General features: G+C 47.1%; 1 protein-coding gene across 4 annotated transcripts in view; it reads right to left on the reverse strand.

Moving 5' to 3' along the window:
- Window positions 1–15,679, reverse strand: part of LOC135050001 (uncharacterized) — a 186,890-nt gene that overhangs the window by 107,256 nt on the left and 63,955 nt on the right. For all 4 annotated transcript variants that reach the window (XM_063956075.1, XM_063956074.1, XM_063956077.1 and 1 more), the window contains exons 2-3: window positions 8,923–8,977; window positions 5,767–5,896 (exon numbers count right to left, since the gene is read on the reverse strand). In XM_063956075.1, the coding sequence (XP_063812145.1) occupies window positions 5,767–5,896; window positions 8,923–8,969 (177 nt within the window). In that variant the 5' untranslated portion in view covers window positions 8,970–8,977. The remainder of the gene's footprint in view (window positions 1–5,766; window positions 5,897–8,922; window positions 8,978–15,679) is intronic.

Here is a 15,679-nt window from a genome sequence, read left to right on the forward strand (position 1 = left end):
GTTGTTGTTGGAGTTGTTGTTGGAGTTGTTGTTGTTGTTGGAGTTGTTGTTGTTGTTGTTGTTGTTGTTGTTGGAGTTGTTGTTGGAGTTGGAGTTGTTGTTGGAGTTGTTGTTGGAGTTGTTGTTGTTGGAGTTGTTGTTGTTGGAGTTGTTGTTGTTGTTGTTGTTGGAGTTGTTGTTGTTGTTGTTATAATGCGGCAGCAGTGGACATATAGCAGCAGTGTATACCACTGTGACTGCCTGGTAACTGGAATGACTGATTGCCAGGACACTACCACTGGTCTGATGCAGCACAACACAGCAACACTGTAAGGGACTTGTTGTTGTTGTTATTATTATTATTATACGGCAGCAGTGGACATATAGCAGCAGCGTATACCACTGTGACTGCCTGGTCACTAGAATGACTGATGGCCAGGACACTACCACTGGTCTGATGCAGCACAACACAGCAACACTGAACTGATTCAGCACAACACAGCAGCAATGGACATATGGCAGCAAGAGGACACAAACACTGTGACTGCCTCGTCACTGGAATGACTGATGGCTGATGCACAGGACACTACCACTGGACTGATGCAGCACAATACACCACCACTGAACTAATGCAGCACAACACAGCAGCAATGGACATATGGCAGCAAGAGGACACAAACACTGTGACTGGACAAATACAGCACAAGACACTACCACAGAGGACACCGAGGACAGAGACACGTCCTCTCTCTACACTCTCCAATGCCGGAGTGAAAATGACGGGGACGCGCGGCTCCTTATATAGAATCCGAACTCTATGAGAATCCGACAGCGGGATGATGACGTTTTGCCTCGTTCTGGTTTCCGAGTCAGGCGGGAAAACCCAAGCCTGGCTCAGACACGTGCACAGACATAAACCATCGGCCGCTTGTACAGTGCGACTCACGCGCATGCACAGACATAAACCATCAGCCGCTTGTCCAGTGGGACTAAGACACATGCAGAGACATAAACCATCGGCCGCTTGTCCAGTGGGACTCAGACGTATGCACAGACATAAACCATCGGCCGCTTGTCCAGTGCGACTCAAGCACATGCACAGACATAAACCATCAGCCGCTTGTCCAGTGGGACTCAGACGTATGCACAGACATAAACCATCGGCCGCTTGTACAGTGCGACTCAAGCACATGCACAGACATAAACCATCAGCCGCTTGTCCAGTGGGACTCAGACGCATGTACAGATATAAACCATCGGCCGCTTTTCCAGTGGGACTCAGGCACATGCACAGACAAACTATCGGCGCTTGTACAGTAGGACTCAGACATAAACCATCGGCTGCTTGTCCAGTGGGACTCATGCACAGACATAAACCATTGGCCGCTTATACAGTACGACTCAGGCGCATGAACAGATGTATTCTTTTATAGAGCCCCTGCACCAAATAACATCCTTCACTTATGTGTTATGCTCCTGTTGCCATGTTATATATTGGCGTTTCAGAGCTAATACTCTATTGTTGACATTACCCTCCCCTGTATTGTATTTAAATTTGTCATAAATATGATTTTACAAAATTACAACAATTTCATAGCTCTAGTGCAAAATGTAAAATTAATGTAATGTGCTGGATATTGCTGCACTTGCCTGTATGAAAGTGATCTTGTCCAGTTTCTCAATATGATCCACCCTCATTTGTTCTTAAGTTGTCCCAATTTCCTGTTGTTTTGAAATGATTTCACACTAACAGACTGTGGGGCTAATGCATTGTTGGCACACAGGTGAATTTGCATTAAAATAAAAAATGCAGTTACGTGTACATTATATTTACATTTTCAGCTATGGTAAGATGTGTGCAAGTTGGCACCAGTAGCGTATGCACCCGGGATACGCCAAGAGCATGGGCATGATCAGGGGTGGATTGGCCCAGTAGGACACCATGACAGATTCTGATGGGCCGGTTCCATATTCCCCTCAGCCAGGCCGATCCACACTCAGGCTGGGCTGGCTCACACTGCTTCCGGTACTTGCGGTTCATTGGAACGCATTTCGGAAGTTAGGCTAGAAAGTACTTCCGGGTGCCGCTAGCCGTGAAAAGTGGTGAATCTGTTCTACCAAAGGGGGACCTGGAGAACGTTAACCAGCCCAGCAGCATCGTCTCCATGGCCCCGGCCAAAGGTCTCTTCAATGAGCCTGGCACGGGAGCAGCAGCATAGCGATGGTCGGAGCCGGGTTCACTATACCCACAGAGAGGTTATTTTTAATTACATTATTTGCATTATCATGTTGGTGTAAGGGTTAGGGCGTCCCCGGTCACAGTGTATGGTTTGGGGACTGGAAAGGAGCAGGACGTACTTTGTTCCCAGGATGCCAGCCAGCCCTGGGACAATCTGTTATGCAAAGTCCTTCAGCCCTATAGCTGCCCAATGTCTGTCCATGATTATGGGACTATTTATGCAATGCGGTGGCTACGTATGTTGTGGTGCTCTTTGTGTAATGAGGTGCTATAAGTGTAGTGCGGTGCTACACGTGTAATGTGGTGCTATTTGTGTAATGCGGTGCTATACGTGTAGTGCAGTGCTATTCATGTGATGTGGTGCTATTTTTGTAATGTGGTGCTATTCCTGTAATAATGTGGTGGCTATGTATGTAATGTGGTGGCCATGTATGTAATCGGGGCAGATTGGCCACTGGGACAGATTCTGCTGCGCTGGTTCCCTGTGTCTGTGTTTCACTACATGTGTGTGCTCCCTCCCTGTACTGTGCTGTATGTCAGGGACGTGCGGTGAGCTAAAAGGCTAAGGAGACATTACCTAGCACCAGAGCCAGATTTACACATAAAATATGAGCCAAAGGGTACATCTGGGCATTATACACAGGTACATCAGTATAAACTCCTGGAAATTTGGTGAGTTTTGATCAGAGATGTGCGGAAAAGATAAGCAGGTGAGGCACTGCCTAACTTGCCATAGACTTTTTTACTCCAGAGTTTTGGCTATAAAAATGATTAGAATAATACAAAGAAGATATTTCATACATATTCTTTGTATTTTTCATATACTTTATACAATCAAAACTCTGGTACAAACGTAAGTATGACAGGAAAAGCTCTGCCTCCCCTCACCACATGTCACTGCTGTATGTAGTGTGTGCTCCCTCCCTGTACTGTGTTGTATGTAGTGTGTGCTCCCCCTCCCTGTACTGTGCTGTATGTAGTGTGTGTTCCCTCCCTGTACTGTGCTGTATGTAGTGTGTGCTCCCTCCCTGTACTGTGCTGTATGTAGTGTGTGCTCCCCCTCCCTGTACTGTGCTGTATGTAGTGTGTGCTCCCCCTCCCTGTACTGTGCTGTATGTAGTGTGTGCTCCCCCTCCCTGTACTGTGCTGTATGTAGTGTGTGCTCCCCCTCCCTGTACTGTGCTGTATGTAGTGTGTGCTCCTCCTCCCTGTACTGTGCTGTATGCATAAGTGTGCGCAGGGGGGGTGCCTGGTGCGCACAGGCACCCCCTAATGTCTGGCACCCCGATCTCACATGCCTGATGCAGCGATCGCCGAGCAAGCTGTTTACTGTCCCCTCTGCGCTGCACCCTGTCAGGACTGTATTACTGACCGGATGCCTGGGTTAATCAAGGGTGCCACTGCCACTGGCTTTCATACTCCCGGCTCCACCTCCATGTACAAAAACAGCGTAATGTGATGTGATTACGTCATGCTGCTCGCACGCCCACCCGCCACCCGCTCACCTCTCTCCTTCTATGCTATGCCAATGCCAGCCACTAATGAGGATCAGCATGCAGCCAGCGTTCCTTTTAGGAAGACAAATTCAATACTGACAGGCGGTCGGCAGCAACATTGACATGTCGCTCGTTTTTCCAGCAGCAGCAGTACTAGTCTGCGACTGTCAGTGTCAGTAAGTGACTGACTTGTAAGTAAGCTGCTGCAGCTTGCAGAAGAAAGAGAGGGGGAGCCAGACCAGGCTGAGGAGGAGCAGTGGAATTGCAGTGAGTGCCATCAGGGGTGTTTGTTTGGTGCACACCACAACATCTGACGATGTATCTGCTTTATTAGGATTGGTACAAGGGTGGATATTTTATATTGCGTTGACCATCAATAGATGGTGCTAGACACGCCCAAAAGGCGGTGCTAGACACACCCCTCCGACGGTGCACCCCCTAATAAAATGTGCTGCGCACGCCTATGGCTGTATGTAGTGTGTGCTCCCCCTCCCTGTACTGTGCTGTATGTAGTGTGTGCTCCCCCTTCCTGTACTGTGCTGTATGTAGTGTGTGCTCCCCCTCCCTGTACTGTGCTGTATGTAGTGTGTGCTCCCTCCCTGTACTGTACTGTATGTAGTGTGTGCTCCCCCTTCCTGTACTGTGCTGTATGTAGTGTGTGCTCCCCCTCCCTGTACTGTGCTGTATGTAGTGTGTGCTCCCCCTCCCTGTACTGTGCTGTATGTAGTGTGTGCTTCCCCTCCCTGTACTGTGCTGTATGTAGTGTGTGCGCATGCGCACTAAGCGGAAAATCGCTGCGATGCGAAGAAATTTACCAAGCGAACAACTCGGAATGACCCCCATGGTTTTGCCCAACTGCTAACAAAGTTCCTGCTGTGATCAACTCAGAATTACCCCCCATGTGCACTGCAGGGGCGGCAGGCAGATATAACATTTGCAGAGAAAGTTAGATTTGGGTGGGTTATATTGTTTCTGTGCAGGGTAAATCATACCTCCCAACATGACCCTCTCCAGGAGGGACACAATGCTCTGCTTCTGGACTTTTTTCTTAATTTATGATTGCAGCACCTGTTTTGAGCAGGTTAATGGATAAGAAAGGTGTTTCAGCACAGGTGATGGCAATCATACATTAAGAGGGAAGCCCAGGAGCAGAGCATTCTGTCCCTCCTGGAGAGGGTCATGTTGGGAGGTATGGGGTAAATACTGGCTGCTTTATTTTTACCCTGCAATTTAGATTTCAGATTGAACACACCCCACCCAAATCTAACTCTCTCTGCACATGTTCTATCTGCCCCTCCTGCAGTGCACATGGTTTGCCCAACTGTTAACAAATTTGCTGCTACGATCAACTTTGTATTACCCCCAATGTTTCCGTACGATATGGACTATATAGTCCATATCGCACGGAAAGTCACACCGTGTTTGCGGTTTAAGACCTTACCGGTTATTGTCCTCCCTTGGTTTGGGTGTGATACAGTATTATACTTGATACATATATTGTTCTCTTTTCACAAGTGTTGCTATTTTAGAATAAATTTTTATTATCTGTAATACCCCCTAGGGGATGCTAATAAAATAACTCCCCTTTCAGTGTTAAATGTTGCTACCTATTGCAAATATTGCATGCGTGAGCTATACAGATAAAAAAGGGCATGGTCAAATTATGAGACCCCAAAAGGGGTGTGGCTAATGGAAACATCATCAGAAGTGGGGAAATAATCTATAACAGGTACAGGCTTCCCGCATTTGGGGGGACATTATAGATGAGCTGGGGAGCAGGAAGGCAGCTCTTGCATTCCCCAGTGGGGGGAGAAGGGCGGGACCTTGCATACCAAAAACATTTTTGGAGTATGTTTTAAACATACCTGGACATTTTAAAATACTTGTGACAATTGTACTGATCCATTAAATGAGTATATATGTTGTTGTGTCTGTGCAACAGTCCCCGCTCACAATAAACCGTTGTCTGTTGGCAGCATCACAGCTGTTCTACGTTTGCCTTGGTACATAGATTGCACTAGGTATTATCTCAGCTTATCATTAATTAATTACCTCTGGATCATAGACTAAAGGGCTGCAGAACGGAGTTGTTTCTGGCTCTGTGATATGTTTGCCCTGAGCGCTTTTCTTCACCCGCTTCTTCTTTTTCCTTCCAGAACCTGACTGTTGGCTTGCAGGTCGGCTGTGCAGACAGACAAAAAGACTGACAATACTGGATCGAATTTTGCTTTAAATATACAAGATGTTAAACCATAATGGATGATGCAAGTTGGCCACAGACATAAATCACGTACACTTACTCCCCTGGTTTTGTCTTTTTGTTGTGTTTGTAAAGTACGCATTCGCTTCAATAAAAGTTTGAATACTTTTCTAATACATCATAAGCATGCACATAAAGAAATATGAAAGTACCAATCACGCACAGCCAATCACAACTGCTGGTGACCATTATCACCTGCTATCTGTCTAGTACCGCCCCCATATGAGACATGGGGGGTCATTCCGAGTTGTTCGCTCGGTAAAAATCTTCGCATCGCAGCGATTTTCCGCTTAATGCGCATGCGCAATGTCTGCACTGCGACTGCGCCAAGTAAATTTGCTATGCAGTTAGGATTTTTACTCACGGCTTTTTCATCGTTCTGGCGATCGTAATGTGATTGACAGGAAATGGGTGTTACTGGGCGGAAACAGGCCGTTTTATGGGCGTGTGGGAAAAAACGCTACCGTTTCCGGAAAAAACGCAGGAGTGGCCGGAGAAACGGAGGAGTGTCTGGGCGAACGCTGGGTGTGTTTGTGACGTCAAACCAGGAACGACAAGCAGTGAACTGATCGCAGATGCCGAGTAAGTCTGGAGCTACTCAGAAACTGCTACGAGGTGTGTAATCGCAATATTGCCAATACATCGTTCGCAATTTTAAGATGCTAAGATTCACTCCCAGTAGGCGGCGGCTTAGCATGAGCAAATCTGCTAAAATCCGCTTGCGAGCGAACAACTCGGAATGACCCCCCTGATTCTGAGTTGTAAGATATTCATAGCAGCGGAGATGGTTGTCGCAGCCACTACTGCAAATTATGATAATGCCGCTGACGCGCCTTGTGTCAATAGACGCCTCCTGACACTTCTGTAAGCCGCTGCTGCATCTAAAAAACTGAATCGGGCCAATGATACGGCTTTCTTAGGCATATATGTGTCTGCGCCCTAGTCTGCAAATGTTCATTATAGTGCAAATTCGATCAGACTGTAGTCAGCCTGTGTTAGAGCTCCCTTCCCTCCTCACCTCTCCAAGCAAAGCTGCATAGGTGCATATGAGTGTGCAGGATTTGTCACGCAGGACAGGCTACGCTAACTGGCCTAGCACTCACTCTGCCCATAGTGGATATGATGCGTTTATATACATAGATCCAAAATGCCAAAGTGCTGGACCTTAGGTAGATCATTCCCAAGAGAATCCCAATGAGAGTCTCTCCGTGGGAAGAGATTGAGCTTTAGAGTGAGCATCTCTTTTATAGGACTGCCAGGACCGTCTGTCACATAAACAATATGGCACCAGTCACTTGGCAGCCTGAAACATTGCTTATGACAATCAATTCATAAAGATCATGGGTGGGGGGTGTATAAAGGCTTCAGAAGAATGGAGAAGTTGCCCATAGCAACTAATCAACTTCTACATATCACTTTATAAAATGTATTTGATAAATGCTAGCTGCAAGCTGATTGGTTGCTGTTGGCTATTTTTCCACTTCTCCCCACTTTAGAAGCTTTGATACATCTCCCCCACAGTGACATCATTAGGATCTAATTCAAACCACTAAAACCACAGTGTTAGTGTATTGGTGATGCCAGTGGCACTTATCCACAGTGTTTAAGCAACAAACTCACAATGTGCAAGCATTAAGCAAAAAGCTAGATTTGGGTGGAGTTCGGTAAGTTAAACAAGAACACTGAGTATTACTTATTTGGGCGATCAATGTCCCTCCAGATGCAGCAGGTCTCCCCCAAGGACTGGGGCGGCTATTTCATACAGGCCGGATGAGGCCGTCCGGCAATAAACCAGACAGCTTTTTAGGGCTGTAACACACACTCCGGTTTTTCCCGGATGGCAAAAAGCCGGACAAACTTTGTCCGGCATTTTGCCATCCGGGAGAAACCGTCAAAGTCTGTCACACAGGACGGCTTTGAGCCGTGTGTGATGCTGTGCGCATGCGCAGCATTAGACACGGCTTGGGAAAAACCCGTTGTGTGTGAAAGCTCCCCTTCACACACACGGTTTACTGGCTGCAAAGACGGCCAGGCGCCCGCCCGGCAGCTGGACCTTCCAGTGGTAAGACCCGGCTGCAACGTGCCGTGTGTAAGGACACATTGCGCTGCATGTGTCTTTACATCACGGCAGCCGCCTCATGTGTTTCGGCCCTTAGTGTTGCTTTGTTCAGGTGGAGCTTACACCTTCATAAGCTCATTCACGCTTCATGGACATGGAATGTTACAGCCGTCTCTACCACTGGACGGTTGCCGTCCGGCTGCTGCTGCTACTGCTGCGGTGGCTGTGGCTGCTGCGCAGGCCCACAACATTCCACATGGCACAAAGCCATTGCCTGTGAAAGCCATTGATTCATGACCAAAAGAATGGGTGGCTTCTTGCCGTTTGGTGAAAACTGCCTGTGTGAAATAGCCCTAACAGGCCAGCAATGCACCCTCTACTGTTAAGACAGGGCTTTCTTCAGACAAGCAGCAGAAGCATTGAGGTGCATTTGCAAACAGGAAGAGTGAAGGATAGCATCAATGGACTGGTGCAGACACTGGGGGACTACTTGACTGAAAGGAAAACCAGACTTCAATGGGACGATTTCATTGTTTGTCTCCATGGGACTAGTGGGCGCCTGATGGAGCAATTACATTTTTGCTCTGTTTGGGTTTGCATGCTGAAGAGGGACACATTTCTGCTTGCAGCCTCCTAATGGGGTGAGAAGAAATGTGTGAAAAGTCTGTTGTTTGGGTGCCCTAATCGCCATAAATACGATCTATTTGGGTATAACAAGTGCAATAGTTAATTTGCGCATGGCACAATTGAATTGCTCCATCAGGCACCCATTAATTAGCGCCGCCCATAAAACAATTTAATCCCCCTCACCACCACGAGTAAATGTGCCATCACTGAACTTGCTGAAGCTTTGCTTAAAAAAAGTAAACAAAAAAAAAAATCAATGTACCTTTTAGCGCTGCCATTAAATGTCTTGGCTTTATTTCCCGGAGCCATGTTGCTTCCTGGAACAAACATAGTTGCTATAAGTTAGTACAACATGTTATTCCCCAGGTTACATGTTCAAGACAGGTGTTCAATAACTACATCAATGCAGTAGTCACTTTTCATTGGTTGGTGGGTGGGTTGGTGGGTGGGTAAGTGGGTGGGTGGGGAGGGGTTTAGAAAAATCTATCTCCTCACTAAATACTGGTGAAATAAAGTTTGATCCAACTCATTGACAAGCAATAAAGAGAATACACATTATCTATTAATAGATCTCTGAAGACTGTGTCACATGACACACAGTCTTGTATTCATTGTTATTCCATTTGTTCTTTTTTGGCAGCAATCCGAAATCTGTGCATGCTACATTATCACCACAATACTTTTCCATCGATGGCAAAAAACATAATGCAGCAGTCCAGCTCTCATGAGCAGACTGGTTTTGGAACGCCAGTCAGCCCTGGTAGCTGCGTACTCACTCAGGCACGAAAAAATGGAAATAAGCTCTTAGGCCCGATTATTGCATAATGTGTACCTAAAACAAATTGTTTCCATAACTCATAATGGCTGGATACTCTGGGTGGCTGGAAGTGTAGCTGCATCTCAGGATGATCAGGAGAGCAATGGAATCTAAGGATGGCTGAACACTCTGAGCCTGAGGTGAATGGCAGTAACACGGGATGAACAGAAAGGCCTTGAGATGGTCAGTTGAGCAGTAGGAACATAGGATGGTTGGGCACTTCAGACAATTGATTGAGTTGTAGGACCTCTGAATTATTGCTCACTTTGAATGTTCGAACGGGCATTAGGGTTTGATACAGTTGGATAATGGCTTCACCACTTTGCACCTTTGCATGGTTGGAAATGCCCAAGGAAGTCAATCCAAAATATGCAAGGGTAAATGAAGAAGGGGGGGGGGGGGGGGGTGATGCTGTCATATGGTAAATTTAAATAGAAAGAAAAATGGATTTCACTATAGGTCTGCACTGGCCATTGTGTTTTACAGCAATAGTCCTATCTGCAGGAATGTGCCTTATTGAGTTCTGTAGAGATCCGGGAGATTGAAAGTAGCTAGGCTCAACAGTAGGCATTTAACCACATATCAGACACTGTGGGCCAAGAGGAAATATCCTGAGATTTGCTGGAGTCAGTGCAGTTCCGGCGAGGAAGTCACTAGATTTCCAATTCTGTCTGAACTTAGTATATGGCAAGGCTATTAATCTGATGACAGGTGGGCCCATGTGGCCTGAAAACATCTACATCCCATAAACAGCTGTGGTCCAGCCCAAGCGCAGTGTACAATTTTTGTTGCATTTTTTTCTTATCAGGGAGAAACGCTCTGAGGCCAATCATCAGGGAGTCACTCTGTAGCCAGTCAGGGAGAGATGATCTAGAGCTAAGCAATTCCTCGTGTGGAATGTGTGTCTTCCCATCCAATAGCCAGGGGTACAGTCAGCAACTGCAGAGGATTATATGTAGAGGAGTAGGAGACAGGTATTGGCACCTTTTAGTCACTGCTGGATGCAATGGATTCTGCCTTGCACAGACAGAAGACAGCTCAGCATCACCAGCATAAGGAGCTGAGGAGAAAAGGCATCCTACTTGTTGTCTGGTCCTCAATAGCAGCCACCGAGCATTATTCATGTATGCCAGGCAATAATTTTTTAGACTAATGTGTGGCTTAAGGTGAATAAGGAGCACTACTATGTAGCATAATGTGAATAAGGGACACTGTGTGGCATAATGTGAATAGGGGGCACTACTGCATAATATAAATAAGTGTCACCACTGTGTGGCATGTGAATAAAGGCACTACTGTGTGGCATAATGTAAATAAGGGGCTATAATGTGTGTCATAATGTGAATAAGGGACACTACAGTGTGGAATAATGTAAATAAGGGGGCACAACTGTTGCATAATGTGAATTAGGGGCACTTCTCTGCGGTATACTGTGAATAAGGGACACTACTGTGTGGCATAATGTGAATACGGAGCACTATTATGTGGCACACTGTGAATATAGGGCTCTACTGTCACATGATGTGAATAAGGAGCACTACTGTGTGGCAAAATTTGAGTAAGAAGCACTAATATGTGACATAATGTGAATAAGGAGCACTTCTGTTGCATAATGTGCATAAAGGGCACTACTGTGTAGCATAATGTGTATAAGGGGCACTATGATGTGGCATAATGGGAACAAGGAGCACTACTGTGTGGCATAATGTGATTAAATGTCTCTACAGTGTGTCATAATGTGAATAAGAGGCACTACTTTATGGCATAATGTGAATAAGAAGCACTACTGTGTGGCATAATGTGAATAAGGGGCACTACTGTGTGGCATAATATGAATAAGGGGCACTACTATGTGGCATAATGTGAATTGGCAATATTGTGCGGCATAATATAAGGGGTCTACTGTTGCATTATGTGAATAAGATGCACTACTGACCGTAGCTGCTGTGCATGGAGACATGTGTGCCCAAGCTGGTGAGCATGGGGGCATGTTTGACAAATACAGGTGCCCTGCAGAGGAGAAGTCTGATGACATCCAAAGTGGCATGTGTGTCTCTGATGGGATATGTGTAATATATTTTAAACTTTACTTTTGTTCTTATATTAAAACTAAAATGTTTGGCACCCTAAATCTCAGAAAATGTCAGAGTGCATTACTCATTGTGAGAGCGTTCCAATGATGGAATGCTATATATGTAACACACCTACTATATATATAGTGCCAGTGCCATTTCAGCATGCCTACCATTTGGTGGAATACAGATCGCTGATCCCTATAGTGACCATGTCCCCTCATCCCACCATCTTTATTATGTAGTCACCATGCATGAGTGTAGTAGTCACTGGTCATAAGGCTTAGCGTTCCCTATTTTCTCTTACGTCCTAGAGGATACTGGGGATCCATTTAGTACCATGGGGAATAGATGGGTCCACTAGGAGCCATGGGCACTTTAAGAATTTGATAGTGTGGGCTGGCTCCCCTCTCTATGCCTCTCCTACCAGACTCAGTTTAGAAAATGTGCCCGGAGGACAGTGGCGTAACTAGAAGTTTTTCTCCCCCAAGCCAAAAAATTCTTCGGCGCCCCCCCCCCCCATCCCCCATAATTGGCACTATTAAAGGGATAAAAATGCGCGCGCCTTCGGCGCGCGGCGCAGAAAGGGGGCGTGGCTTCATTGGGATGGCCGTGGCTTTGCATAAAGGGGCGTGGCATTGCAGGAAAAGACTTCCTTATACCCCAGTTTTGCAACCTGCACGCCCAGACGTTAGCCACCACAGGAAAGAAAAATAATCCTGATTCATGCCCCTTACATTATTTGTAATTTTTCCTCCTTATAGTAATGCCCAGTATACATTATGCCACATACTGCAATGGCCCTTAGACATTATTCCACACACAATGCTGCACATGACACAATATGCACACACCATAATGCCCCCGACACATTATGCCACACACCGTAATGCCTGTGACACATTATGCCACACACCGTAATGCCTGTGACACATGACGACAGGAATTGCAATGCCCGTTATACATTATGCTACACACTGCAATGCCCCTGATACATTATAGCACATACAATGTCTGTGACACATTATGCCACACACCGTAATGCCTGTGACACATTATGCCACACGCCGTAATGCCTGTGACACATGACGACAGGAATCGCAATGCCCGTTATACATTATGCTACACACTGCAATGCCCCTGATAGATTATAGCACATACAATGCCTGTGACACATTATGACACACACTGCAATGACCCTGAGACATTATACCACAATAACCGTGATATAGTATACAACACACAGTAATGCCTAACACATACCGCAATGCCCGTTATATATTATGCCACACTGCAATGACCCTGAGACATTATACCACAATGCCCGTGATATAGTATACAACACACCGTAATGCCTGACACATTATGACACACACCGCAATGTCCGCGATACATTATGCCACACACTGCAATAACCCTGAGACATTATACCACATATCACAATGCCCGTGATATAGTATACCATACACCGTAATGCCTGTGACACATACCGCAATGCCCGTTTTACATTATGCCACACTGCAATGCCCCTGAGACATTATACCACAATGCCCGTGATATGGTATGCCACACACCATAATGCCTGTGACACATTAGGACACACACCGCAATGTCCGTGATACATTATGCCACACACTGTAATGCCCATTACACATTAAGTCCAGTGACGTGCGGTGGGGTGAGGCAGGTGAGGCAGAGCCTTTCCTGTCATACTTACGTTTAAACCAGAATTTTGTCTGAATAAAGTATATGAAAAATACTAATAATTTGTTTGACATATCTTCTTTGCATTATTCTAATACTTGTTATAGCCCAAACTCTGGAGTAAAAAGTCTATGGCAGGTGAGGCAGTGCTTCTCCTGGCTAACTTTTCCGCACAAACCTTATTAAACCTCACCAAATTTCCAGGAGTTTATACTGCTGCACTTGTGTATAATGCCCACATGAACCCTTTGGCTCATATATTGCATGGAATTCTGGCTCTGGGGTTAGCCAGTGCCTCCTGAGCTATTTAGCTCACCGCACGTCCCTGATTAAGTCCTACAGTAAGGCTTCTAATTACTTTTAAATTACCTGCTCGTTGCCAGGGGTTTCATGCTCTTTGTTCCATGCACGGTGCCAGGGGTTTTCATGCTCAGGGTGTCATGCTCGTTGCCAGGTGTTTCATGCACTGGGTGTCATGCTCGTTGCCAGGGGTTTCATGCACTGGGTGTCATGCTCGTTGCTAGGGGGTAGTGCTTGTTGCTAGGGCTGTGCTCCCAGTGCCACATATGTCCCCAGTGCCAGATATTCCCCCACGGTGCCAGGTACTCACATGCCCCCAGTGCCAAATATAGCCCCCCCCAGTGCCACATATGCCCCCAGTGCCAGATATTCCCCCACAGTGCCAGGTGCTCACGTGCCCCCAGTGCCAAATATAGCCCCCCCTCCATGTGCCAGGTACACATACAGTGCCATATATGCCCCCTCAGTGCCATATATGCCCCCTCAGTGCCCCCCCCAGTGCCATATATGCCCCCTCAGTGCCATATATGCCCCCTCAGTGCCCCCCCTGTGCCATATATGTCCCCTCAGTGCTCCCCCGCTGCTGTGAAGGAGGGACAAAGAGGGCACAGCGCGCGTCTCTCCCGTGTCCCTCCTGCATCTCCGTCGGGTCTAATAAAGGAAGTGCCGTTTCGTGAGCCAATCAGAGCTCACGAACGGCACTTCCTTTATTAGACTTGACGAAGATGCAGGAGGAACACGGGAGAGGCGCGCTGTGCCCTCCGTGTCCCTCCTTACAGCAGGGAGGGTTAGTGACAACAGATTGACATGCGGACGCTCGTCCGCATGTCAATCTGCTCTAAATCAGTGGTGGCGCCCCCGCAGCCCCTCGCCCCCAAGCCACCGCGAGGGCTGCGGAGGCAGTAGTTACGCCACTGCCGGAGGAGCCAGTCACGCTTAGGGAAGCTCCTGAAGAGTTTTCTGCATTTATTTTATCTGTTTGTTTTTGCCAGGCAGGATTGGATGGCACCAGCCTGCCTGCTTCGTGGGACTTGGGGGGGGGGGGGGTTTAAAGGGTTAATGGTCCCGTTTCCCGATGACAGGATACTAACTCCTGAGGGAATTGTTCGCAAGCCCCACCATGGTGAGCGTACATTCCTGTTAGCGGGTCGCCGGCCATTATGGCGGCATGAGGGTACAGACTGCATCTCCAGACTCAGCACAACTGCGTCTAAGTACACTGTACACAGTACCCACACTGGCAAACAGTACCTTAAAGCGGATCTGACTCCATTTTAAGCACTAACATACCTGAGCCAGTATAAAAAAAGTGGGAAGGCTGCGCGCCATTTAGGGGGCGGGGCATCACTATGAGCGGATTCACCAGCGCCATTTTCCCTCTGCTGTGGACACAGATGCTAACTGACAGAGACGCCCAGCTCCTCTGGTGTGACTCCAGATTACCTCAGCGGTACCAGGGGGTCATAGTGTACTAAGTCCCCAATCTGGGTACTTAGTCTGCGACCCGGCTAAGCTTGGCATTAGCGATAAGGGCGCTGTGTGTACTGGCTCCAAAATATCTCTGTGTCCCTCTGGAAGGGCTCTTTGTGGGTTAATTGTGCTTTTAACCTTTTCCTTTGTGTGTGTGCTGTCACATTTACAATATGTCAGGCAAAGAGTGTGTTTCATGTACAGCAGAGTGTTCCTCTTCCCCAGGGAGCTCACTACTATGTACTCTGGGGGTCATTCCGAGTTGATCGCTCACTGCCGATTTTCGCAGCGCAGCAATCAGGTGAAAAAATAGCATTTATGCGCATGCGTATGGCCCGCAATGCGCACGTGCGATGTACGGGTACAAAGCTCTTTGTGGTTGTGCTCAGGTTCTAGCAGCCGCACAGACGGCTGCAAGAAGATTGGCAGGAAAGGGGCGTTTCTGGGTGTCAACTGACCGTTTTCAGGGAGTGTTTGCAAAAATGCAGGTGTGTCTGAAAAAACGCAGGCGTGGCTGGGCGTTCCCTAGCCACGAATAGGCTGAAATGATCGCAAGCGCTGAGTAGGTTCAGAGCTACTCTCAAAACTGCACAAACTGTTTACGCACAGCTCGGCTGCACATGCGTTCGCACTTCTGCTAAGCTAAAATACACTCC

Source organism: Pseudophryne corroboree, chromosome 2 (assembly GCF_028390025.1).
Source record: "Pseudophryne corroboree isolate aPseCor3 chromosome 2, aPseCor3.hap2, whole genome shotgun sequence".
NCBI lineage: Eukaryota > Metazoa > Chordata > Amphibia > Anura > Myobatrachidae > Pseudophryne > Pseudophryne corroboree.